General features: G+C 52.5%; 9 protein-coding genes across 9 annotated transcripts; 6 read left to right on the top strand and 3 right to left on the bottom strand.

Moving 5' to 3' along the window:
* Positions 1 to 248, bottom strand: BO82DRAFT_267695 (uncharacterized protein; the record flags this gene model as incomplete). Its single annotated transcript, XM_025630959.1, has 2 exons — positions 1 to 44; positions 114 to 248. Coding segments are annotated over 2 exons (179 nt in total), but the record flags the coding sequence as incomplete, so codon positions are not given.
* A 1,235-nt stretch (positions 249 to 1,483) lies between these two features.
* On the top strand, positions 1,484 to 2,859 carry BO82DRAFT_396820 (glycoside hydrolase family 11 protein). The gene is made up of 2 exons (XM_025638865.1): positions 1,484 to 1,824; positions 1,882 to 2,859. The coding sequence occupies exons 1-2, from the start codon at positions 1,559 to 1,561 to the stop codon at positions 2,360 to 2,362; spliced, it is 747 nt and encodes a 248-aa protein (XP_025485671.1). The 5' UTR covers positions 1,484 to 1,558; the 3' UTR covers positions 2,363 to 2,859.
* A 683-nt stretch (positions 2,860 to 3,542) lies between these two features.
* On the top strand, positions 3,543 to 5,170 carry BO82DRAFT_370178 (uncharacterized protein; the record flags this gene model as incomplete). The annotated part of the gene is made up of 2 exons (XM_025637200.1): positions 3,543 to 4,796; positions 5,015 to 5,170. 2 exons carry the CDS (start codon positions 3,543 to 3,545, stop codon positions 5,168 to 5,170), a joined length of 1,410 nt encoding a protein of 469 aa, XP_025485672.1.
* A 645-nt stretch (positions 5,171 to 5,815) lies between these two features.
* BO82DRAFT_298613 (HAD family hydrolase) lies at positions 5,816 to 7,495 on the top strand (the record flags this gene model as incomplete). Its single annotated transcript, XM_025631993.1, has 4 exons — positions 5,816 to 6,531; positions 6,593 to 6,642; positions 6,704 to 6,849; positions 6,902 to 7,495. 4 exons carry the CDS (start codon positions 5,816 to 5,818, stop codon positions 7,493 to 7,495), a joined length of 1,506 nt encoding a protein of 501 aa, XP_025485673.1.
* Positions 7,496 to 7,536: 41 nt separating this feature from the next.
* On the bottom strand, positions 7,537 to 9,196 carry BO82DRAFT_387983 (putative Sterigmatocystin 8-O-methyltransferase). The gene is made up of 7 exons (XM_025638353.1): positions 9,123 to 9,196; positions 8,874 to 9,079; positions 8,540 to 8,746; positions 8,431 to 8,481; positions 8,282 to 8,355; positions 7,829 to 8,248; positions 7,537 to 7,778 (listed from the first exon to the last, which is right to left on the bottom strand). Exons 1-7 carry the CDS (start codon positions 9,148 to 9,150, stop codon positions 7,616 to 7,618), a joined length of 1,149 nt encoding a protein of 382 aa, XP_025485674.1. The 5' UTR covers positions 9,151 to 9,196; the 3' UTR covers positions 7,537 to 7,615.
* A 525-nt stretch (positions 9,197 to 9,721) lies between these two features.
* BO82DRAFT_323959 (S-adenosyl-L-methionine-dependent methyltransferase) lies at positions 9,722 to 11,486 on the top strand. The gene is made up of 5 exons (XM_025632813.1): positions 9,722 to 10,188; positions 10,235 to 10,361; positions 10,408 to 10,531; positions 10,607 to 11,043; positions 11,095 to 11,486. Exons 1-5 carry the CDS (start codon positions 10,048 to 10,050, stop codon positions 11,421 to 11,423), a joined length of 1,158 nt encoding a protein of 385 aa, XP_025485675.1. The 5' UTR covers positions 9,722 to 10,047; the 3' UTR covers positions 11,424 to 11,486.
* An 850-nt stretch (positions 11,487 to 12,336) lies between these two features.
* BO82DRAFT_410098 (non-ribosomal peptide synthetase) lies at positions 12,337 to 15,508 on the top strand. Its single transcript, XM_025639757.1, has one exon. The coding sequence runs from the start codon at positions 12,654 to 12,656 to the stop codon at positions 15,441 to 15,443; it is 2,790 nt and encodes a 929-aa protein (XP_025485676.1). The 5' UTR covers positions 12,337 to 12,653; the 3' UTR covers positions 15,444 to 15,508.
* A 932-nt stretch (positions 15,509 to 16,440) lies between these two features.
* Positions 16,441 to 17,203, top strand: BO82DRAFT_410102 (uncharacterized protein; the record flags this gene model as incomplete). The annotated part of the gene is made up of 4 exons (XM_025639758.1): positions 16,441 to 16,562; positions 16,592 to 16,669; positions 16,760 to 16,969; positions 17,064 to 17,203. 4 exons carry the CDS (start codon positions 16,441 to 16,443, stop codon positions 17,176 to 17,178), a joined length of 525 nt encoding a protein of 174 aa, XP_025485677.1. The 3' UTR covers positions 17,179 to 17,203.
* Positions 17,204 to 19,496: 2,293 nt separating this feature from the next.
* On the bottom strand, positions 19,497 to 23,055 carry BO82DRAFT_437378 (integrin alpha N-terminal domain-containing protein; the record flags this gene model as incomplete). The annotated part of the gene is made up of 5 exons (XM_025641185.1): positions 19,497 to 20,499; positions 20,561 to 20,796; positions 20,849 to 21,066; positions 22,226 to 22,538; positions 22,972 to 23,055. The coding sequence occupies 5 exons, from the start codon at positions 23,053 to 23,055 to the stop codon at positions 19,497 to 19,499; spliced, it is 1,854 nt and encodes a 617-aa protein (XP_025485678.1).
* Positions 23,056 to 23,170: the final 115 nt, after the last annotated feature.

The following is a 23,170-nucleotide window of genomic DNA, read 5'->3' on the forward strand; positions in this document are numbered from 1 at the left end:
AAATACCTGTCTTCAGGTTCACCTTGAGTCATCATCCATCTGAACTGGAGTCAGTAATGTCTGTATACATAGTATAAAAGTATTTTTATTACTTACATCTTCCAATTCTCAACAGCTCTGTTGTATCTTTCATCAGTAGCCGGAGCTCTCTTCTTGTGACATATCTCATTCACTTTCCATTTTGTAATTTGTTGGTACTCTGTAGTAAAACCACGTATTTCACCGATTTTTCGGAGCTCCTCAACCTTTCTCCGCCTCTGCTCCTCCTCGGAGAGGCCTGATTTATTGTCACGTGACATGCTGATTTTCGACATAGTATCACTTTTCAAGTTGTTTACTGAGCATGATTATATCGAACAGAAAAAAAGAAATGGACAACCAGGCCAAACGCCCTATTTAACTTCAAAAATTTTCTCACTTGGTTGCCTAGCTGGCCCGCTCGGTCACTCAATCGCTCACCTATTTGCTCACCCTGCTCACCCCGCTCACCCACACTCTGGACAGCATCACCCAAATCACCCGCACTCACTCTTCGTCTTAGCGTTGCTCACCCATAAAGCAGCGACTGAGAAAGGGCTCATATCTCACTCGGCCGCGTTCAATATGTGGCTTAAGTACGGCTGAGCGGACGGGAAGCCCTGTTTTCCACACCCTGTGGTCGTATGTGCTGGAATGATAATCTTTGCAAACCTCATCCCAAAAACACACAAGCCATCAAATCAGTCCAATCATCAATATGAAAAGACTAACTTTTGAGCTACTAAGCTGCCAATTATCCCACCTACATTTCATGTCCTGTATTTTGTAGAAGAGTCTCTACACCATCGAATGCTGCAGACAACATCAAGGGCTGCGTGGGCCAGGCCTTGATCTGGAGCGTCCCACTCCGAAAGTGTCATTCGACCCCTGAATGTGGTTGTCCTCGGTAGCTCCAGCTTCCTTTATTTAGCTAAATGCCATTGTTTAATCTATGCAACGAACGATTGGCCAGTAGCCTAGGCCCAAGCAGTCCGCTTCTTCAGTTCCATTCTGCAACAAACACCATGTGCTAAATTAAGCATCGCTGAGTGCTCTAGGCACCTTGACGTCTATGCCGGACAACAGCAGCAAGAGCAGGGTAAGGGTCACTAATCCGGCTCTTTTCGCCCTGAGCCAAACGTCCGAACTCCACCTCCTTCACCATTGTTTGCGCTACCTGTGCTTCTCCGAAGCTAAAGACTGCATGGGAGGTAATGATTGGACCGAGGGCCAAACGCACTGGCGACGGGCCGGCGGGGACAAAAGTGGGTGCGGATATCAATTTGAAACACGACGGCTACTAAAATGATTCAGGAGCACGCCCCGACCTCCCAAAACCATGAGAATTAATCTACGACAGACGGTAATGTCTCACCTATTCGATCCTTGGTCAGATTTACTGCACTGGTACCAGGAGTACTTATAGAGCCGGCATGGCGATCCATTTCCAGTGCCTCAAGCTGCGCTTCTCTGTCCACTCACTATTTGTACCACCAGCATCAACTACATTCCTTACCAAAATACCAACACCACCACCACAATGGTCGCTCTTTCCAACATTCTCCTCGCTCTTTCCGCTGCTTCGGGCGCCCTGGCGGCCCCAAACCGTCTTGCTCTCATGGAGATGGCCAAGCGCAGCCTGACCACCTCCAGCGAGGGCACCTCGAATGGGTACTTCTACTCCTTCTGGACGAACAATGAAGGCTCCGTCACCTACACCAACGGTAATGCTGGCGAATACTCTGTGGAATGGAGTGATGCTGGCAACTTTGTTGCCGGTAAGGGCTGGAGCACCGGCAGTGATCAGTAGGTTTCCTCCTCCTTCGTGCCCTCTTTCATTCGTCGATCTAACACTCTAACCAGCGACATCACCTACACCGGTACCTGGACCCCCACCAACAACGGCAACAGCTACCTCTCCGTTTACGGCTGGACCACCAGCCCCCTGGTCGAGTACTACATCGTCGAGCACTACGGCGACTACAACCCGTCTAGCGGATTGACCCAGCTGGGCACCGTGACCAGCGACGGCAGCACCTACAAGATCTACGAGTCGACCCGCACCAACGCCGCCTCCATCGAGGGCACCAGCACCTTCAAGCAGTACTGGTCCATCCGCGACGACGCCCGCGTCGGCGGCACCGTCACCACCAAGAACCACTTCGACGCCTGGGAGAACCTTGGCCTCGAGCTCGGTACCTTCAACTACCAGATCGTCGCCGTCGAGGGCTACGAGAGCAGCGGCTCCGCCGCCATCACCGTCGATAGCGCCACGCACACCACCCTTACCACTCAGTCGACCGTTGCTACCGCCGCTACTGAGGAGGATGAGGAGGACTGCTAGGCTCTGACTTTCTGAATTTCCAATCGAGGTCGCTGTATATAGGGTCCCTGGGATGGGCGATTGGATGCCAATAGCACACCTTGCGTCAAACTTGACGGATAGCGGGAATCCTTAGTCTCCCATGCGGTCGGGTGGGAAAGAACATCTCTTGTCCCCAGTATCGTCTTCTAGCCTAAGTTTGGTAATCCACAAGCTCAGCCATGGACGTGAATGAAACGGGGCTAGAGGTTATGATAGATCCCTTGCCCTCTGTAGGTCTTTATTCTGATCACAGGTATGCATCCCCAGCAGCCACAAGGTAGAACGCAAGCATGTGACAGTACAACCCGGCGCACCGGCGCAGGCCACCCCCGAGAACTGGCGAACCTGAGCTGGTAAGCTCGGTCTCTTCTTCTGTTCCACATGTATGAATTCACCGCAAGCGAGGGTCGCGGCTGTGACACAGACGGCGGGGTCGAAGTAAATGAGTACATCATCGTTGGACGCCAGGATTGGGGTGGTATTAGTTTCGACATGATGGACGATTTGCAGAGCCCTCCGCACGACTCATGAGAGCCCCTATCCTATCTACTCAATCTTCTATAGCCCGTCAACGACTTTTGCTAAGTATTCCCCTCGGACGATACATACCTACTGAATCGAGGCGGTGCCCGATTTCCTAGTTGCCCCTCGGAAAGAGAGTCTATGGTGGCCTTCAGGTTGTGTATTCTCGGTCGGATTTCACTGGGAATACGATCTGCGCTGCTTCGAACGACAACATGCTGCCAAGTCACAATACATCGTACGAGGATTCACATGGGGCGAGTCTATTCTGTATTCTGTATCATAGATAGTCTTTAACAAGATTGTGATGCTTGGAATTTTCGCATGCCATGTGGTGGTGGTGAGGGGTTTAAACTGTTCATGAGTCGCAGTATAATAGTTCTGAATGAGGAAGTCACGCAAACGTGCCGGAGTATAAACCCCCCCCCCCTTGCCCCCCGCCCCCGAGTTTTCTCACTCACTCTCCTTCCCTCCCCTCTTTTACCCTCACGGTGCGGCTTGGGATGCCGTGCGCGCACTTGAATCTCTCACACCAAGTCGTCTTGTGAGACGGTCCCGTTTCCTATGGGGCGACGCTGTCTCTGCTGAGCTCTTATGCCTTCGCAGCCTATGTCTAAACAGCCTGTAATTTCCAATAATGAGTGAAGAGGTCCTGCTCTTGGTAATCCTTGTGGGTGCAATTGTCAGTTATGTTCTACTGCGTCCATGTAGAAGCGACGAAGACACTGGCGACATAACCAGGCTTGAACCGAACGGAGACGAGGACCCGATAGTCACATTGAAGAACTCAACCGTCGCGATGCGAGCAGCCAGAGCAGGGGCACCAACCCTGAAGAGTCTATGGCGGCTCAACAACCCTTTCGTGTCTGACTCGGCAGAGCTACAGCTTTCCTACCGCCAGGCCTTGTACAAGGCACTTGGCAGAGTGGACGATTGTGCATGGGGAGGCATCGCTCGGGTAGTGGCCAATGCCGTCCGACCTCTTCTTTTCCGATGCACAGCTCCGGATGGTGTTTGCACCATCACCGCCGACCTACGACAGGTCAGCCTCAACACCTCACTTGCCGGCGTTCTGAAAGCTCTCTTCAACATCGACAACATCGCGTGCGACAACCTGAGCTACATGGGCTCAGAAATCCATCGCATCGCTACAGAGGGCAAGCGACACGCTCTGACACCTGACGCTTCCAAGCACATTCCCGAGAATGTCCGGCGTTCGGCGGATACCTTGATTCAAACCCTGCAGGACGTCTTCATTGACGCTGCAGTATCGACGGAGCTGGCAGAGACGATCCTATACCGCGTCTCGGGCTCCCCGCCCCCTGAAGAGTTCAACCCGCTGAACCTGCTCCTCCCCGCTTTTGAAGCCCCATGGCGATCAACTCTCTACACCCTTCTCGCAGTCCTACAGTCCGGCCCACGGAGCCCAGAATACGCCCTGATATTGCGAAGCTGCCCACCGGACCATTCCCCAGACCCCCAGTCGTTAGCAATCGCATATGAGTCCCTCCGCCTCTACCCGCCCATCCGCCGCATCAGCCGGGTGCCAGAATCCATCGATATCGAAGCGATCCAGAGGGACCCATCGATCTGGGGCGCGACCGCGCAACAATTCGACCCCGGGCGGTTTCTCACGCCCGACAAACAACAGATCCGATCATCCTTGGTCGGATCGCAGCAATTCGCCTGGATTCCATTTGCAATCGGAACCATGAAGTGCCCGTCCGCTCGAGGGTTCTCGGTCCGGATGATTGTTGTGGTCGTGGGCGAGATCCTGCGGCAGTTGTTCCCGGACGACACCCCTCCGGAGTGGAACTTGGATGGGGAGGAGTGGGATACTGCTGCGAGGAGGGGGGAAGTGCTCCGGGCGGGGAGGGAGGAATACCAAGGAGTGCGTGTTATTTCTATTTGTCGACGATAGCCGATGGGCGGTGGTCGGTTTGGGCGTGCTGCATGAAGTAGAGGAAACCTTTGTTGGGAGACGTGTGTTGCGACCGCGCAGATCAATATTAGGCAGAGGAAGATGTTCGAAAGACATATCATGGGAGCCTCGAATATACATGTTCTCCGGCGAGGATTTGAGTAGCTTTTGCATGCCCCAGTGACTAGGTTTTCAAGGAGAAGCTAGACCCTTTCTCGTCTCTAACTACCCACAAGCAACTGGCACTTGCCGACGCTATGAGGGCGGATTGCGATAAGGAAATGCGCCGAGACAGAATCGAACCGGATGATCGAAGCGTGAATCATAAACCCCACAGGCTTTAAAGATTCCTCGTGCTGTTAATTCGTGGTTTCTTTTGGGGTAGCGGGTACTGACTGGACCTAGTACCTCCCGGTTTTCTAAAGGGAGGGATTGGACATTGATTAGTCGACACTATATGTACAACTGACTAGGTCCCATTAAATGTATAGAATAATCAAAAACGAGTAGCCTACCCCCTAGGATCACTAATCGATATGCAACTAAGAAAACTTGTCAAGTTCAGTAATAAAGGATCAGATGAAACACCACCCAGGCCCACAGACTTCGCATATACAGGTATGTCGATTGGTCTGCACAGATCCTTGACAATGGTTATCTCTCATCTATCCACCATGGATGCATTCGCTTTCTTCCTAGCGCCATTCATCCGCCACAGAGATCCATAATTACTTGATCGCATAACACCTCGTCGCCGGATGCTAACCAGATAGAAGCCCTCTTCAGTCAGGACTGAGATTTGATGATTAGTCGTTGTGGAGTTCGTCCTCAGAAGGGTCCCGTCAATTGCGAATGCTTTCTACGTTGTACTCCGCATCAAGTTCCAGCATAACAATATAAAGCTACCTCATCCCCCGGCCATCAGAAATCTTCGTAGTCACTTTCAAGAGTGGGTTCGAAAGTGATCTAGCTCGATATCGCCCACAGCAATGTCCCCAATCAAAGCACTGGTCCTAGACTTCGCGGGAGTTCTATGCTCATGGACCCCGCCAGCTCAAAGCCCGCTCTCCCCAGCACAACTCAAACAAATCATGTCCTCCGAGATATGGTTCGAATACGAGCGCGGAAGATACTCCGAAGACCAATGTTATGCGAAGCTAGTCGAACGGTTCTCCATTAGCGCTGCGGATATGGCTTCCACCATGGAACAGGCTCGGCAAAGCCTAGAGATGAACCACGCCGCGCTTCAGCTTGTCAGCGAGACAAGGAGGCGAAACCCGGGGCTCAAAGTGTATGGCATGACGAACACGCCTCGCGCGGAGCAGGAATGCATTAGTCGCATCGTGGACAGCTATCCAGTCTTCGACCATGTATATCTTTCCGGGGTTGTCGGGATGCGCAAACCAGATCTTGGATTCTATCGGGTCGTTCTCGCGGAGACGAGACTAAAGCCTGACGAGGTTGTGTTCGTGGACGACAAAGCAGAGAATGTGCTGGTCGCGCAATCTGTGGGGATGCACGGCGTTGTGTTCGAAAACGTCACCGAATTCAAGCAACGAATCCGGAATCTGGTGGGAGACCCTGTCTCTCGAGGCTTGGAGTATCTCAGGTTAAATGCAAAGAGCCTGCTCACCGTGACTAGCGATACCTCAGTGATTCACGAGAACTTTGCGCAGTTGTTGATTCTGGAGCTGACGGGCGACCGGTGAGCTTCTCTACTCAGTTCTGTCTATGGCATGTGGAGTGTTTAATGAACGTGGGCTTAGAGACCTGATTGAACTCGAGCCTTGGGATCGAACATGGAACTATTTCATCGGTTGGTTAAATCCTCCCTGAGCCTGGTGTTGCAGCTATTGATCCGGTGGGACTGTCAACAGGGATTCCTCAGTCGCCGACGAGCACTTTCCCCAACGATCTGGACACCACCTCTATTGCGCTCTCGGTTCTTCCAATCCATAAGAACGTCGTCACCGATGTGATGGATGAGATTCTGCTTCTCTTGGACAATGATGGGATAGTCCCGGTATGATCATCGTGAATTCATCTGCGTCTCCCTCCCTGACAAACCTCGGAAGACATATTTCGATCCCACCCGCCCTCGAGTCGACCCCGTCGTGTGTGTTAATGTACTCAGCCTGTTTGCCCAGAACGGCCGGGAATCCGAGTTAATCGCCACCTTCAACTGGGTGCTGGACGTGCTGCAACATAGAGCCTACCTGCAGGGCACCAGGTACTATATCAGTCCGGACGCCTTCTTGTACTTCCTAGCCCGCCTCTCGGCTTTCCTGAGGATGAGTCCACTCCGCGCTCGGCTTGTGCCTCTGCTGGGAGAAAGATTACAGGAGCGAATTGGTGCCGCTGGCGACGCTATTTCGCTAGCCATGCGGGTCTATGCGTGCAAGCTGCTCGGGATGTCGAATCTGCTCGATGAAAGAGCATTGCGGGACATGCAGTGTGAGGATGGTGGCTTCCCTACAGGTTGGGTCTATAGATTCGGATCGACTGGGGTGAAGATTGGGAACAGAGGGTTGACTACTGCGCTTGCAATAAAGGCCATCGAGATGCCTCTCATTCGGCGGGATGTCGAGAGTGATGAGGAAGGCCGGCCGCAATGGTGGTTCTGGGGTGGCGTAGAATTGTTGAACTCTTACAAGCTTTGGAAGTCATAGGAACAACGACTGACATTCGACAATGGACCCTAACTCCGTGTCTCTGATTATTTTTACCTGCAAAACCAATATACCTTAGTGTTCAACAGTGTATTCTCAACTACATGAAGGCTCTCGCGTTCATCCGGTCCACTCGAATTCGATCGAAGCCATTTCCGCACCGTCCAGGTGCCGACAGCCGAGCAACCGGAATCTCGAGTCCGTTTGCTTGAAGACTCGGGTCCAGTCTTCTATATCTCGCTCATAGGCGTTGAATAGGCCTATCATGCCCAAGCCCATCGTCCTGCCATAACGTCAGCTCAGGATCTCATGGTGGCAGTCGAGGCAACCTACCGTGCCAACCTTTCTCTACACACAGAAACCTCTCCTGGCTCAGGCATGCAGATCTCATTGACAATGACCCCTGCCCGCGGTCGCAGGGCAGGAATCAGTGCACGGAGAATCTTGATACAGTACTTGTCCGACCAGTTATGCAGGATCCACCGCAGGAAATACGTGGAAGCCACAACCGACTGCTCCTGGAAGAAGTCGTGGGCCATAAAGCTCACGCGGTCTGCGACTTCAGGTGGCAGATCACACTCAGCTCCTGCTATGGTGCTTTCGAGGTCTTGCACCACAAAATTCAAGGCTGGGAATTTCGAGGCCACTGCCACCGCAACTTGTCCTCGTGAGCCGCCTATATCCACAACTGGGCCTGCCCCCAGCTGACTCCAGTCATATGACTCTACTACTTTCGAGGCCGAATAACTCTCGCTTGAGGCTCACACGTTCATGGCACTGGCCAACCGGGCCCCGCGCACAGGATCTGCCTCCAGGACCTCGTAAATTGGTCGATCCGTGTTCTCGGCGAGGGAGAAACCCTGGCATATGCGAATTCATTATTAGCCATGTGTCACGGCCATTTGAGACAGAGAGTACATGCGGGTGGAGCTTACCGTTTGGTTGAGTTCATCCGACCGTGGCCATTTCTGCATAGCATCACGCGCCTGGAATAGAAAATAGAGTTAGTGCTAATCCCCATATCCATATTGCGGGAGTACTTACACACAGAATAGCCTCTGTCAGTTCGTCAATAGAGAAAGCCATCCAGCGTGCTATATCACCATCTCTTATCACCACCGACCGAGGGGTGTGGGCCACAAATCCCCGTCGCGGCTCGCGAAACACCCGCAAGGTCATCGCGTGACGCAGGACATGTTTGACCACCCCCTCCCTCAGGCCCGTCTGCTCTGCGATCGATGTAAAACTCATCTCATGTCCGGCTTGATTAGATTCGCGATCTTGAAGCGTTGGATCACTACCATACTCATAAAGCCTACCGGCTATACTCCTTTGTCAGAAGGTTGTCGGGGTTGGATCCAGACGCGTCATGACTTACGGCTCCATCGAAGAATGCGCTCACGGGATCGGTGAGCAGATATCGTAGCTCGGAAGCCGAATCTAGGATTGATTCTTTTGCACCCTGCAGCTCCCAGGGTAGGGTGATTCCCCCGTATACTTCGAAGGAAGGATACGGTAGATTCTGCTGCTTGATATACTCCTCGATTGTCCTCGTCGCTGTACTGATGGATGCTGCAAGGTGCCCTTTCTGGGTGAGAAGATGTCTTAAGGGCGGGACGGGATAGACTTTCGTTCTGATGTGCCTTTTGACTCATTATATTTGTTTATCATCTTGGTAATTGTTGACGCGTTCAGTTCGAGGATAGGCGTAGCAGCATGTGCGTATACTGCCGGTTGTGAAAGGCCAACGTTGCCATGGTCATCGATTATACATATTGTGGGACCAAGTGGCTGGCTGACTTGCCCCGGGATCCGATGTGTTGCTTCGTTCATTCCCCGGAATTCATGTGATACGGATCACATGCTGATGCACAGAGCAGACTCGTGAAAGATACTTTTCCGGCCACTGTAAGTCGTTATATGTCATCATTCTAGAAGAAGCTCGAGTCTAGGCCTGGGTCAACCCGAGGTTTCTATGTGGCTTCTGGTGGAACCAAACTACAGAGGAACCACAGTTGAGGGCAACAACGACCGTGATAGATACGTCAGTGACTTCTCATCTGTTTTAAAAAATGTTTGTTGAAGTGAGAGGTTGGTTGAGGTGAGAGAGGTGGGGGGTTGGACCCTGCATCATGATGCTTTCTGACAAGTATGGCCACTGTCTCATGCAAAGTGAATGATATCGACATCCTTGTCTTCATCCTGGATGCATCCATCGTTGTTAACCTTTTTTCTAGTTTCCACAACCAGGAGTGACTTTACGGCGTTGTTACAGATTCACATGGGTGGATCCGTTAACTCGGACTCTCCTACCCCCCATGGTTGCATCTGAATTCCACCGGTTCATCTTCAGCTCAAGCAATATACCTTGGTCTTTTCTCAGGGCACAGATTTCTTTATGGTATTTGGTCTCAAATCCAAGCCAAAACAGCACCCTATCCTGTCTTTTTCAACACAATCGCCCTATCGCCTACCTTCTCAAAATACTTCCATACCATTGGACATCGGTCAAATCCCCTCCTTGCAGACAGTAGTACCCCAATCAACAAAAGATGGATGAAGCTCTCGATCATGTCAAAGATCTCGCCAAATGTCTCGATGAAGACAATCGCGGCAGGCTGGTGAATGAGCTGCGCGATCTCATTGTTTCACTCGAGCCGGAGGAAGATGCTGTTCAGCGCATCACTTTTGCTGTACGTCTATTGATGCGCAGGTTGGGCGATGCTAACGACGCAATAGCCCCTCGAGGTCTATGGGGCGAGAATAGGCGTTAGGCTGCGTCTGTTTCATCTGCTCGCCTCGAGTGACTCGGGCATCCATCTCGATCGGCTGGCCAAAGAGATCTCTCCTGACGAAATATTGCTTGGTACCGAAATGTGCCCCCATAGGACGAGGGAGCTAATGTATCTTAGGCCGGATTATGCGCTATCTCGCGAGCGTCCGTATGATCACAGAGCTCGGACCCGATCTCTTTGCAGCGAACAAGATGACCTGGACTCTGGCCTCTCCCAAAGGCGAAAGCTATATCAATACCTAGTAAGACTGCCTTCTCTCGAACGCGCGCCAGAGCTGGTGAAGAAGTGATCCACTAACATAGCATCGTTCTTCAAGCTACGAGCTAATCCTTCCCGTGATGGCCAAGCTGCCCCCGTTCCTCGAGCGAACTGGCTATGACAATCCCACAGACTCTCTCAACCTGCCTCTGCATGACGCGTTCGGCTGCAAAGGCGACCTGTTCGCGTTCCTGAAAGCTCACCCGGAGAAATGCGCCATGTTCCACAACCACATGCATTTCCAGAGAAACCAGACCACCAACTGGGCCAAGCTTGTAACCGTCCTTCGCAGTAAGGGAACAGCAACAGACGAGGTCTTGTTTGTGGACGTTGGCGGGGGCACCGGCCATCAGTCCCAGCGGGTGCTCCAGTACGATCCTGACATTCCCGGTCGATTTATCCTTCAAGACTTGCCCCAGGTTATGGAGAGTGCCCCCACCATCCCAGGGGTCGAGAAGATGTATTACAATATTTTCGAAGAACAGCCGGTCATAGGTAAGACTCGGAGGCGATGACTCCAGCGTAGTCTTTGCTGATTGGCGATAGGTGCCAAGTTCTACTACTTCCGAGGAGTTCTCCACGATTTCCCTGACCGCAGCTGTCATTCAATCCTTCAGAATACCGCAAAAGCAATGCGCAGCGATTCAACTCTCCTTCTTGATGAGATGGTTCTGCCCAATAGTGGGATTAACTGGATGGCTACGGCCATGGATTTGCAGATGATGGCGAACGTAGGGGCGCAGGAACGGACTCGCGGGGCCTGGGCCAAACTACTGGAATCTGCGAATCTGGAGCTAGTTGACGTTCAGTATCACGGGTTGGACCCATACCAGGCCCTAATCGTTGCGGTTAAGCAGGGTGAGGGAAGGGTTTAGTGGTGGTTATTGGTCGGTGGTTTGACAATGTTGCTTTTTGTACTATTATTACAACAGATTGACCTAATGGAATGTGTTCTTGTGTTAGCACCAGTTATTGTCGTAGTCGGTCAAGGCTCCGAATGGAGTTCACAAATGTGTTGTTGAGGTGCTGGTCTGGGGAATCGCAACGTGAGGGCGAATATAGTTATCTGCCCTTGCATATTTCTTACCAAGGTGGCAGCCACGGCTTGCCGAGTTTCCTTTCCCTCCGTCTCTTCTGTTCTTCATCGGTGCTCCCATAATCCTCGAGTGTTAACGTCAACGACAGTCCCTTCACAACCTTGATGTTCTTTCGATTCGTCATCAGCGCTACTATTCATTGTAGAGGCTTATTTTCTTAGCCCCTCTCATCGGCTCCTCCCCGTTATCCTTCCTCCCCGGTACGAGAAGTCACAACTGCCTCATGACATCACCGGTAAAACTAACAATCATCATTGCCAGCATCGATCTAGGACAATTTTCCCTCCCCCACCTCCTTCACTGGTTCAAATAGACTTTCTCACCGTCCCTCTTCTTTTTTGACACCCGACAGCCTTTCGGTCTCGAAGTCAAACGGGACGCTTACGTCGGAGGTACCACCCATGTCAGCTTTGCAATTGCGGTTCGGTTCAATTTCCACGATGACTTCCACTTCTCACAAAGCAGAGCTTGACAGGCTTTCACCTACATTGGCAGACCGGGAATCTCCGAAACGAAGATACTCGCTGCTTGTCAGCAGGCTGGACAGAGCGGAGTTGCTTCGAGAAAGCGATTCTAGGCTCGTTTCGGCCGAACACTTGTCGCTCAGAAGCTTGTCTCGACTGATAATGGTCTTGAAATCTCTTACGCTCTTGGTGAGTAAGTTCACCACACAGTCCAAAACGCCACCGTGCTCATTTCCATGTGGTATCACAGGCCAAGGATACGGTGCGGTTATCCCTGGAACATCGAGCTTCGCAAAGCAGAGTAAGATTTGCAAGCTTTGACTTACTCCGAGGTCATCCAACAGACCTTCGATTGTTACGCCGGTCGGGACTTCAGAGACTCGATCCCCGAGATACAGATTTAGAAGCTGCGAGAGGTTATAAGGGCGTGCCATCAGATGCTTGGGCAGTGAGCGGTTTTCACATACCATCTTAGATTTGCCTCTTTGCGCCAGAACACCGCTTCATTCAATTTCTTGTCAAGATCTCTCTATCGTTCGAAAATATGGTGTTCGAAAACCTCATTCAACTGCTCGAAACAGTGGCTGGGGAGAGGGAAAGTGGACAGATCATTTGCTACTTCTCGGGCCCAACCAAATGCTGCAGCACCTACTCCTATTGCGAACTCCTGCGTGAGGCACGTCGGGCTAGTCGATTACTCCGCGGCAGGTATAACAATGACCGTCTGCCTCAGTCACCAGTGCTTCTGCATTTTACATCCCACTGGGACAACATCGTCTGGTTCTGGGCAGTGATGTTGGCGGGATGTATTCCGGTCATGTCCACGGCGCTTCCCAACAGCCCCCTCCTCCGCACGGCTCATTTGAAACATCTGTCCGTAATGCTGAAACAACCGTTGTGCTTGACTCGAGAGAGCCAGGTGCCTGAATTCGGTGACCAGGCCGCAATACGCCCCGTATCCGTCGAATCACTCAACCTGTCAGCATCGTCACTTGTGGAGAACATAAATAGCAACCCTGGGCCAGATGGCACTGCCGTTATGCTCCTCACCTCCGGTAGCACGGGGAATTGCAAAGCAGTTTGTCTAAGCCACGGTCAAATCCTGGCAGCGAATGTCGGCAAGCTTTCCGTTGTCTCGCTCCCCGGTAGAAGCTTCATGAACTGGGTTAACCTCGACCATGTTGCAGCATTAATTGAAATCCATCTGCAAGCCATGCTCGCTCGCATGGATCAAGTACATGTTCCCGGATCGGATTTTCTGTCGAATCCTACCACTTTTCTTGACTTGATCGATACACACCGTGTCTGCCGGACATTTGTGCCCAATTCCTTCTTGGCCAAACTTCGAGCCACCCTTAAAGGTCTACAGGACACGCCTCAGTGGGATCTCAGCTGTCTAAAATACATTGCTTCAGGCGGAGAAGCTAATGTGACTCGAACATGTGCTAGCATCTCGAAACTATTGGTCCAACACGGCACCCCACCGAATGTTATCGTGCCTGGGTTCGGAATGACTGAGACATGTGCCGGGGCCATTTTTAACACGCGATGCCCTGAGTATGACGAACAAGAGAAGCTGAAATTTGCGGCAGTCGGCCAATGCATGCCGGGCATTCAGGTTCGTATCACGGATGGCTCACCCGCCAACACCTCCGTTCCGCCGGGCGAGGTTGGAAGCCTTGAAGTCACCGGCCCTGTGGTATTCAAATCTTACTTCAACAACATGAGAACCACGGCGGACTCCTTCACAAGCGATGGATGGTTCAAGACGGGCGACCGTGGTTTGCTTGACCCGAACGGCTATCTCATCATGGCCGGTCGCGATAAGGACACAATGATAATAAACGGCCTCAAGTATAACCCTCAAACTATCGAGAGAGCACTGGACGATGCGGACATCCCAGGCCTTAATCCTTCTTATAACTGTTGCTTCTGTTCGCTATCTCAGGGGGGTGAGACGGAAGAAATCTTTGTGGTCTACCTACCAACGTATCGAGCAGACGATATGGTCGGCCGTGTTCAAACGACTGATGCTATCTCCCAGACCGTCATGATGTGCACCGGTGCACGACCGCAGGTCATTCCACTCTCAAAACATCTCCTCCAAAAGACAGCGCTGGGCAAACTCTCGCGAGCGCAGATCAAAAATAGCTACGAGAGAGGGGAGTACCAGCCTTACCAGGAGCTGAACAGCAAGATGGTAAAGCTCTACCGAAGCATTACAAAAGCACCACCAAGAGACGAACTCGAATCTACGCTCCTCGCAATTTTCACAGACACCCTCGGGCTCGAAGACGAAGATTTCGGAGTACAAAGCCCACTTCTCGACCTGGGCATCACCTCAATCGAGCTGATCAAGCTTAAGAAGGCCCACGAGGAACGCTTAGATCTGTCACAGGAAATCTCAATCATCACACTTCTCAGAAACCAGACCATTCGAGCGCTAGGTGAATCTCTTCGAGACCTCCAGAATCTCGCGCCCCAAGCTCCCCAGGTATATAACCCGGTCGTTGTTCTGCACAACGAAGGCCACAAGACACCGCTCTGGCTCGTCCACCCGGGGGTCGGCGAAGTGCTTGTCTTCTTGAACCTGACCAAATACATTCAAGACCGCCCGGTTTTTGCCCTCCGAGCGCGAGGTTTCAACGACTCGGAGGAGCCATTCGCTAGTATCGACGACGCAGTTACCACATATCACGGAGCCATTAAGCAGACACAGCCTAAAGGCCCCTACGCGATCGCCGGCTACTCCTACGGTGCCATGCTCGCCTTCGAGACCAGCAAGCGACTCGAGCAACACGGGGATACTGTGGGATTCCTCGGCTCGTTCAATCTTCCTCCACATATTAGATCGCGCATGCGCCAGCTGGACTTCCGGCAGTGTCTCCTGCACCTCGCGTACTTCTTGGATCTGATGAGCGAGGCTCGCGCGAGTGAGCTGGCGACGGAGCTTGGGGACACCATCTCGCAGGAGGAAGCGCTGGATATAGTGTGGGGGAGTTCAGATCCGAGACGGCTGGTGGAGCTCGCGCTGACGAGAGAGGGTCTCCTGAAGTGGGCGTGTCTTGCTTTCGGCCTGCAGAGTATGGCAGTCGAATATGAGCCGTCCGGTTCGGTGGTCGGCATCGATTGTTTCTATTGTATCCCACTTGCGGGAGTGGCGTCTTCCAAGCGTCAGTGGTACGACGAGCACATGGTCAAGTGGAAGGATTTCGCGCGGTCGGAGCCGCGCTTCCACGACGTTGCGGGCGCACACTACACGATGCTGTCGCCAGAGCATGTATTTGGGTTTCAGAAGACGTTGCGGCGGGCGCTGGAGGAGAGAGGACTTTAACACGAGGTTATTGACGTATTGTGTTGGTATATGATAGTCTTGGACTTGTTCTGGATTTACATGAGAGACTGGTTTTCCGTTTGTTGTTTTCAAATCAGAGCCTGTCCCAAGTACGTCGCGTATTGAAGAATACATGAGTATGAATGTATTGTGAATGCTCTTCTCGTTGCCTTCTTACCCCCCCCCCCCCCCGGATCCTACTTTCCCGCTCTAATCAGTTGACTATCGAGTACTCGAGAAGTCAGTTGTCTGCAGTTGTACAGTTCAGGTCATCATGTTTCCCTGTACGGTGTCATGATACTTTACGCCTTTAGACTTCCTCCAGACATTCAGCTTGGTTGGACATTGCTGTGTGGCAAACGGCTCGCTCTGGGTGAAAAATGCTAGCAAAGTCCTCGGGAGAAGACCACCCGATGAAATTCAGACCGGTTGACAGTCCCCGACGTCAAAGTGACCAACCTGTGAGACGGTTCGATATTTGATGAACATTAGCAATCCAGTCATCCCGGGTGACTCGCGCAGAGCCAGTGAAACTGGATTACACTGTGTACATGAACCGTGTCGTCGCCGAGTTGGCTGGCACACCATCCACGTCAGTATGGTCCAGCAATCCCGAACAAATGGCTACGTGGTGCAATAAAATTAGACTTTCCTTGAAACGCCCGAGATCTCTACGTCGTACGCCGATCTGCAATGGCAGACCCGGAGATCTGGGTGTCAGTCCGATACGAGAAATTCAGATCTCGGCTGAACCCCACAAACACTTTTCACGGCGGAGGATGAACGATTAACCCTTGTGTCGATACCGTGCCATACAATCCGTGATACCAGCGCTGTCAGCTTCGTATCGCGATGAAAGCATTTCCCTGTTGCGCCTGGAGAACGAAGATATATAACCCCCCTCTAGTCTGAGATGTCAACATCCTCTCCCATCCAGCACCGCACCAGTTCCAACAGCAACTTGAATGAAATCAGCCTTCTCTAAATCATTGCAGCTATGATTCCCCTTCCCAGCAAGATCACTCCCCCGACTAAGAAGTCAGACGAGGTGACCATCCCTCTGCTGTACTACGTCCAGCGCATCCAGCGGTATCCCCCTCCCCCCATAGTGGTCTTTTGGTTCGAGCAATCACTAACCCAGAAACAAGCCTGATGTACGAGATCCCGTCCGACGAGGAGGCCCTCAAGCTGCTGGAGGAGAACTTCAGCCCCGAAACGACCTTCGAGTGAGCAACGCCCCACCCTCCCCGCTCTTCCAACCACCGACATGTTATCGCAGAGACCATCGTCCCACTAACATACAACGACCGCCGCAGATGGAACTACGAGAAACTCCACTTCGATGACTTCAAGAACTTCGTCCAGAACTGGCGCTCCCGCTACACCTTCCTTGAGTTTAAGTTCCACGAGGCCATCGCCTCCCCGGACCCCAGCGACCCGGAGGGCCGCGGCGGCACCCTCGGGTTCGGCATGCGGGGCCGCGTGATCGGGAAGGATGATGGCAAGATTTACGAGGGTAGGGTGCAGTACGTTCTCTCTTCCGTCTTTCCCGGCTTTGGAGTGCGGGGGGGGGGGGGAGGTGCTTAGTGGAGGGTCAGTGATGCTAATTCTTGGGTTCAGTGCCATCTTCAAGGTGGAATGGGTCCCCGGGCAGAATGGAGGCGAGGATCGCCGCGTGATTACTCGCAGTAACCAGGTGTTGCAGGGTCCGTATGTCATTGAGGAGGAGAGATGAGGTGGTTTATTCTCGACTCTTGGAGAGGGCTTCGGATGAAGATCTTCTGTGATGGGACTAGGTGGTGCTAGCTGGCAGAGGTGGAGGTAGGAGCAGTGAGGATGTATTGCTAGCTAGTTTGTGCTCGGGAGCAATTGAATGCTACGTATGGCTGGATCTTTTGCTATTGGGTACGGGTTGTGACAGGGGAGTAGTGCAGGGCCTCGACATTTATTATGTATTTGAGACACAACTAGAGATCTCCTGGCGTGCGGCCTGAAGGCAGTTGGAGCAAGGTGGGCTGCGCTTAGTGAGGTTACGGGTAAGGCTGTTTCTATACTGTGCGACTTGGTTCAGCTTAGTTGGGTGGAGGGGGTGGGTGTGTGACCGCAAGCTGCGAGCATTATTGTTAGTTCGCCGCGCTCGGGTCAAGCAAGACCTGGCGCAGCTGAGCTGCGGATCCGAACGAATGTTCTCCCGCTTCCTGTGCATCGATTCCATAGCGAAGAAAATATTGGAAGTCTCGGCGGGTCTGCTTGATCGGCATGAATGATTGTTTGGTAGCCTTGAGCTGCACGCCCCACAGTGGCTGGTGTTCAGGGAAGATGATCGACACAGTGGAGCCGGTGGGTGCAGAGCTGGAGAGCAGAGAGTGGAAGGCAGCGCAGAACCTGACGACTGAACTATGGTCTCAATCTGTCACGATTTTCGCATTTCCGGGGTGGTGGTTCAGATCTGGACCCACCTAATATGGTTCCTTTTCTCGGTTACCTAACCGAGAAAATACCTGAGTATCGGATATGCCTCAGATGCTTCTTGGATAGGAAGCGGTAGAAGAGCGAATAAGGCGGTAAAGGTGGTTGTCACTGTAATGGGAAAATGACATTCGTAAAGAACCGAACTCAGTACACACTACTCATATATTCTTACAAGGGCTTCCGATTTCTCCGGCGGAGACGGGGACGGGGTCCAGTCGGGGGTCATTCTGATCGACGATGAGCGCTCTTGGTTGTCTGCATGCGAGACCTGGCTCTTCCGTGGTCTACCAGTCGTCTCCTGCCTGGAGCAGTTCTCTGACGACGAGATGTTAAAGCTCCTGCGCAGAGCCCTGAAAGGTATTCCAGTCAACGCATCACTTGTTCGGGTGCTGACGCGAGGGGGTCTCAAGCGTACTGCGACGGGCAATCCGGTGATGCGTCATCACAATAGACGATCCTATCGAGGAAGCTGACAGCAACGGAGTGGACAGTGAGGGGTACTTGACTGGATCGATCAGATATCACCGGATAATCCAGACCCACGTGCACCCTGCCCAGCGCGTACCAGACAACACGTCCAAAGTCCTGCAGCCTTAAAAGTGGATTTTCGTGATACTTTCAGCATCTCGGCGGAGGCAAGGATGTGATTGGCTCACTCCAGGGCTACCCCTGTCGACGCGTCCCAAGTAACACGTCCGAGATTTCAGCCTTGAAGGTGGATTTTCGTGATCAGTTGACATCTCGACGGAGGGAGTGATCTGGTTGGCTGGATTCCGGTGAACCCCTGTCATCGCGTACCAAATAACACGTCTGAGTGTCCTGCAGCCCTAAAAGTGGAATTTCGTGATGCTTACGACATCTCGACGGGGAGATGGACCAGGGAGTTCGAGGGAGTGGGAGGGCCGGGAGAGCGATGCTCCTGGATATGTGTATTAGGCCCTCGGCCCGTATTTACGGAAGCTGTAAGCTGCCCTATCCTAGATAGCCCTCGAACACCGAATTTATGATATTCAGTATGTCTTAGATACGATATAAACCGCCGGGCCTGAGGTGAAAGTGCTGAATTTGCTGTCGAAGACGTGCAAAATCATAATCAAGTAGCAAAGCAAGCGAACCCGCGAGACCAAAAGGTGGACTGCGCGACCAAGGTCAGCCGAAATGATCAAAACCAGAGTGCTGTGTTATGATAATCACAGTACCTTTGAGGTGTCCTTCACTGGCAGTACTTTCTAGATGCTGATAAGGAATAAGCTAAAGCTTAGCTGATGTTGTGCCAACAGCAATGCTCACCGAGTTAGTGTTGTAATCATCAATCTTATGGATATTTTCTTCTGGATGCTTTTCCTACTAATAGCTTCCCACAGGCTTGAACAGTACTAACGACATAACCAGCCTTTAGGACGTCAGTGTTACTGTAGTCCATGACGAGGTCCAATTTGCCTGCCCGCACCCTGATCCCATATTCCGGCTACCTGTCCACACCGCATGCTCACATACAATTGGATTTCTGACACTAAAAAGGTTCATATAACAGGAGTTCCGGGTCTCCGGTCCGGATAAAGTGACTCAATGACATCGCTTTCAAGTGTTACAAGCCCGCCCAAGCAGAACGCTTATAGTGGTGTCTACTATATTAGTGGTGACGAGATCAAGGTAGCCGTCTCCATTGAAATCGCCCACTGCTATACCAGTCGGGTTGTTGCCCACTGCAAACGTGGCCGCAGGTGAGAGGAAGCCCCCGAACCCCATGCCAAGCAAGATACTGACCGAGGCCCCTCCATCGTTCGTCACCGCGATATCAAGCTCACCATCTTTGTTGAAATCGCCCGTCGTAATAGCCCTCGGATAGGACCCCACGGCGAACACAGCCTGTGGCTGGAAGGTCCCGTTTCCCACACCGAGCAAGACGCTCACTGAGGCATCCATGCTATTTGTAACAGCAAAATCCGGCCGGCCATCTTTGTTGAAATCGGCAACAGTCACACCATATGGGCCAGATCCGACCGGAACTGTAGTCTGCGGCTGGAAGCTTCCGTCGCCATTGCCCAGCAGGACACTCGCCACATTGCTGCCCTCGTTGCCGACGACGAGATCGAGATGGCCGTCTTGATTGAAGTCACCGACAGCCACACCATCGGGTGTGCTTCCCACGGCATATTGAGTCTGAGACTGGAAGCTCCCTTCGCCTGTCCCTAGCAAAACACTCACGCTGTTTCCATCGTGATTCCCCGTCACCACATCCAGATGGCCATCTTGGTTGAAATCAGCGACAGCGATGGCCACGGGTCCAAGCCCCACGGGAAACTGCAGCGGTGGCTGGAAACTTCCTTCTCCGGTGCCCAGCAAGAGGGTGACAGTATTTGCTGCCGTGCCCGAAACCAGATCGAGAATGCCGTCACCGTTGAAATCTCCTACCGCGATCTGAAAAGGAAAGCTGCCAGCAGCGTAGGCGATTTGAGCCTGGAAGCTTCCCAAACCAGTCCCGAGCAAGATACTCACGGTCTCATTTCCAGCATTTGACACGGCAAGATCGAGATGGCCATCTCCGTTGAAATCGCCCACTGCCACACCCCATGGGAGATCCCTGACCGCATATGTAATTTGTGGCTGGAAGCTTGCGCAAGGAACGCAAGCTCCGGATTGACATATCGAAGATACAGGACACTATCAGTTGCGGCGGGCGACAAGCCAAAACCTCCGAGTCAGCCTCCGTGCCTAGGAACCGCAAACTCCGCTGCGAGGGGATCAAACGCACCACGTTGCCACATTCCCCACAGTGATTGTTATCGGAATCGAAGGAAGGGCATGTTTCGTTGCAGAGACCCAATCCCGAGTTTGTGCAAGTGCAAACGCCCTGGGAGCAGGTCGATCCGGCTGGACACTGTAAAAGAGTAAGTATTCCCTCCGGGACTGCAACAACCCCAGATACTCACCACTGTCCCACACGAAGCGCAATTCTTGCTATCCGTACTGGTGTCCGTGCAAGCGCCGGAGCAGAGCTCTTGAGTTGCAGCCTTTCGGGCGGGCCCGCAGGTATAACAGGGGCCTTGCCCCTTGGCTGCCAAAGGCTTGCACGTCTGGTCGAGGTTCTGGTGTTGACACCATTGAGCACATGTGCTATTTCCGTTCCCTGGCGTGAGGCCGGCCGTCACTATTGTCCAATGTTAGATCGAAGGGGATTTGTGCACTATAAGGAGGAGGAAGCAGCATAGACACACCGAAGGAGGCCAAGGCCAGAAAGGCGAGCACCGTTCGGGTCATGGAATTTAGTCTCAGTCTGTCAGCTTGTACTTGGTAGACAACCCGAATGTACCATGTGCAGAGTATTGCAAAGCTAAGTAAGTTCACTACATCCTTCAGTTCTTTTGAGTCTATTTAGACACCCGCCAGTATGGTGCCCTATTAGTAAATCTGCAGGTTGATCCCTGTTCTTACGGACGGGTGTGAGAGGCCTATCAGCATTGCAGACATTCCAATACATTTAGGCTCGGAATTGTTGACAGTCACTCAATGGCATGTTATGACAAGTGCAGGTACACACTGATTAGGAGTCCGCGGGGGATACCTCAGGAATAAAGCTTAGTGAAGAATGTTGCTCCTTCCGTCACATCCACCCAAAGGTCGATCACGTCGCGGGGTTTCAGGCGCAGGACATTACATAGCTAAGGGTCTTCCCTCATTTCTGTATCGAGCTCGATTGGCTTCTGGTTATGGCATTGCAAATACCATTCCCGTCGTTCGTCTTCTTTGTTCCGTGCATTCCTGAGCTGAACCTCGCCTCCATTCCTCCGCGTGACAGGGATTTGTCTGCGGCACTAATGCAACCCCCCTGGTGACAGCTACTGGTATTGGCCAGTGAATCTTTAGCACCTGCCCCAGTCAATGCCAGAGTTGGAGAGCCTGCACCTGAGCAAAGTATGGGCTATTTCTCGCAACCCATCTTCTGGAATTTGGGGGGTTAACACCGGCCATACAGCCCAATCCTAGCTCACACCTACTCCCGTACTTGAGATGACTGATGAGTTTGACCCTCACGCCGTAAACTATCCATTGCTAAAGCCTAAGTCTGAACCATACCGCCTGCGAGGCAAAGGGTACTGAAAGCTCACGGACCGACGCATCCCGCCTGGCTAGTGAACGGTGAGTCCCACCCCGACGTGTTTAGAGCAAGCCCGCCCTGGCAGACCAAATACCATTATGTTATCTTGCCTCGCTTATCTAGAAATGTGCTTCCTCCCAACGGCGCGGAACATCCGCGACCTCGGCCTCAATGATCATTTCATATTGCCGCGGATCCGGTCAGGGCTTACAAACCTGGAGGCCCGCGTCAGTCAAAAGCCTTCTCCAGTCTGCCTCCGTGCATTCCCCCGCATAAAGCAACGACATCATCTGCACGTTCATTGTTGCCTGAGCTGTGCTCGCGTTCGTGGATGGAAGCACAACGACGTAGATGAGGAGCTTGGAGTACCCTTTCTGCATCGCATTTCTGATTTTGATGAGGATCTGCTTGGCCTCGATGTGGAGTGCTTGCGGTCTTTGGATGTTAAGCACTTGAGTCCAGATACTGAACGTATTGTGTTTGGAGATGAGGTGAATGAAGTCTTGCCACGTGGAAGACGGGGACTTTATCGAGATATTAGACAAGGCTGACTAATCCGGTGTAACAAGCCTCAACTAACTACTGTGATCTTGGTCAAGTGACGCATTTCTACAGTGCAGTAAGGTGTCCGGGACGCCTATCACTCAACAGCCACCATCGAAGCCTCTGTTTCACTACCCGGCCTGCATTCAGTCCGCGATGGTTCTCCGCATAAGTTTCCTTGCCCCTTCTCCTTCCTTCCGAGAAACGACGCTGACAGTGGGGTTTGTGACATCCAGAGTAAGGTCTTCAGCAACATGACCTACCGTGATTGGACCGAGGCGGCCGCGTGCAAGCTGGCCGGCAGCTGGAACCTGCGCCGCCTACTGCCGAGAGGGATGGACTTTTTCATTCTGTACTCGTCCATCTCGGGCGCCCTCGGTGGCCGCGGTCAACTACTCGGCGGCGTGTGCGTACCAGGACGCCCTGGCGCACTACTGCCATGCGATCGGCGAACGCGCCACCACGCTCAATCTGGGCGTTATGCTGAACGACTGCCATGGAACCCTCCCCTGGCCTCATCCTTCAAGGGCCCAGACGTTTACTCTTTTCATAGTGAGGTTAAGGATACGGCTTACAACGCTGGGGGTTATCAAGTAGTGATACTAGAAACCTC

This window comes from Aspergillus uvarum, assembly GCF_003184745.1.
Source record: "Aspergillus uvarum CBS 121591 unplaced genomic scaffold BO82scaffold_119, whole genome shotgun sequence".
NCBI classification, from domain to species: domain Eukaryota; kingdom Fungi; phylum Ascomycota; class Eurotiomycetes; order Eurotiales; family Aspergillaceae; genus Aspergillus; species Aspergillus uvarum.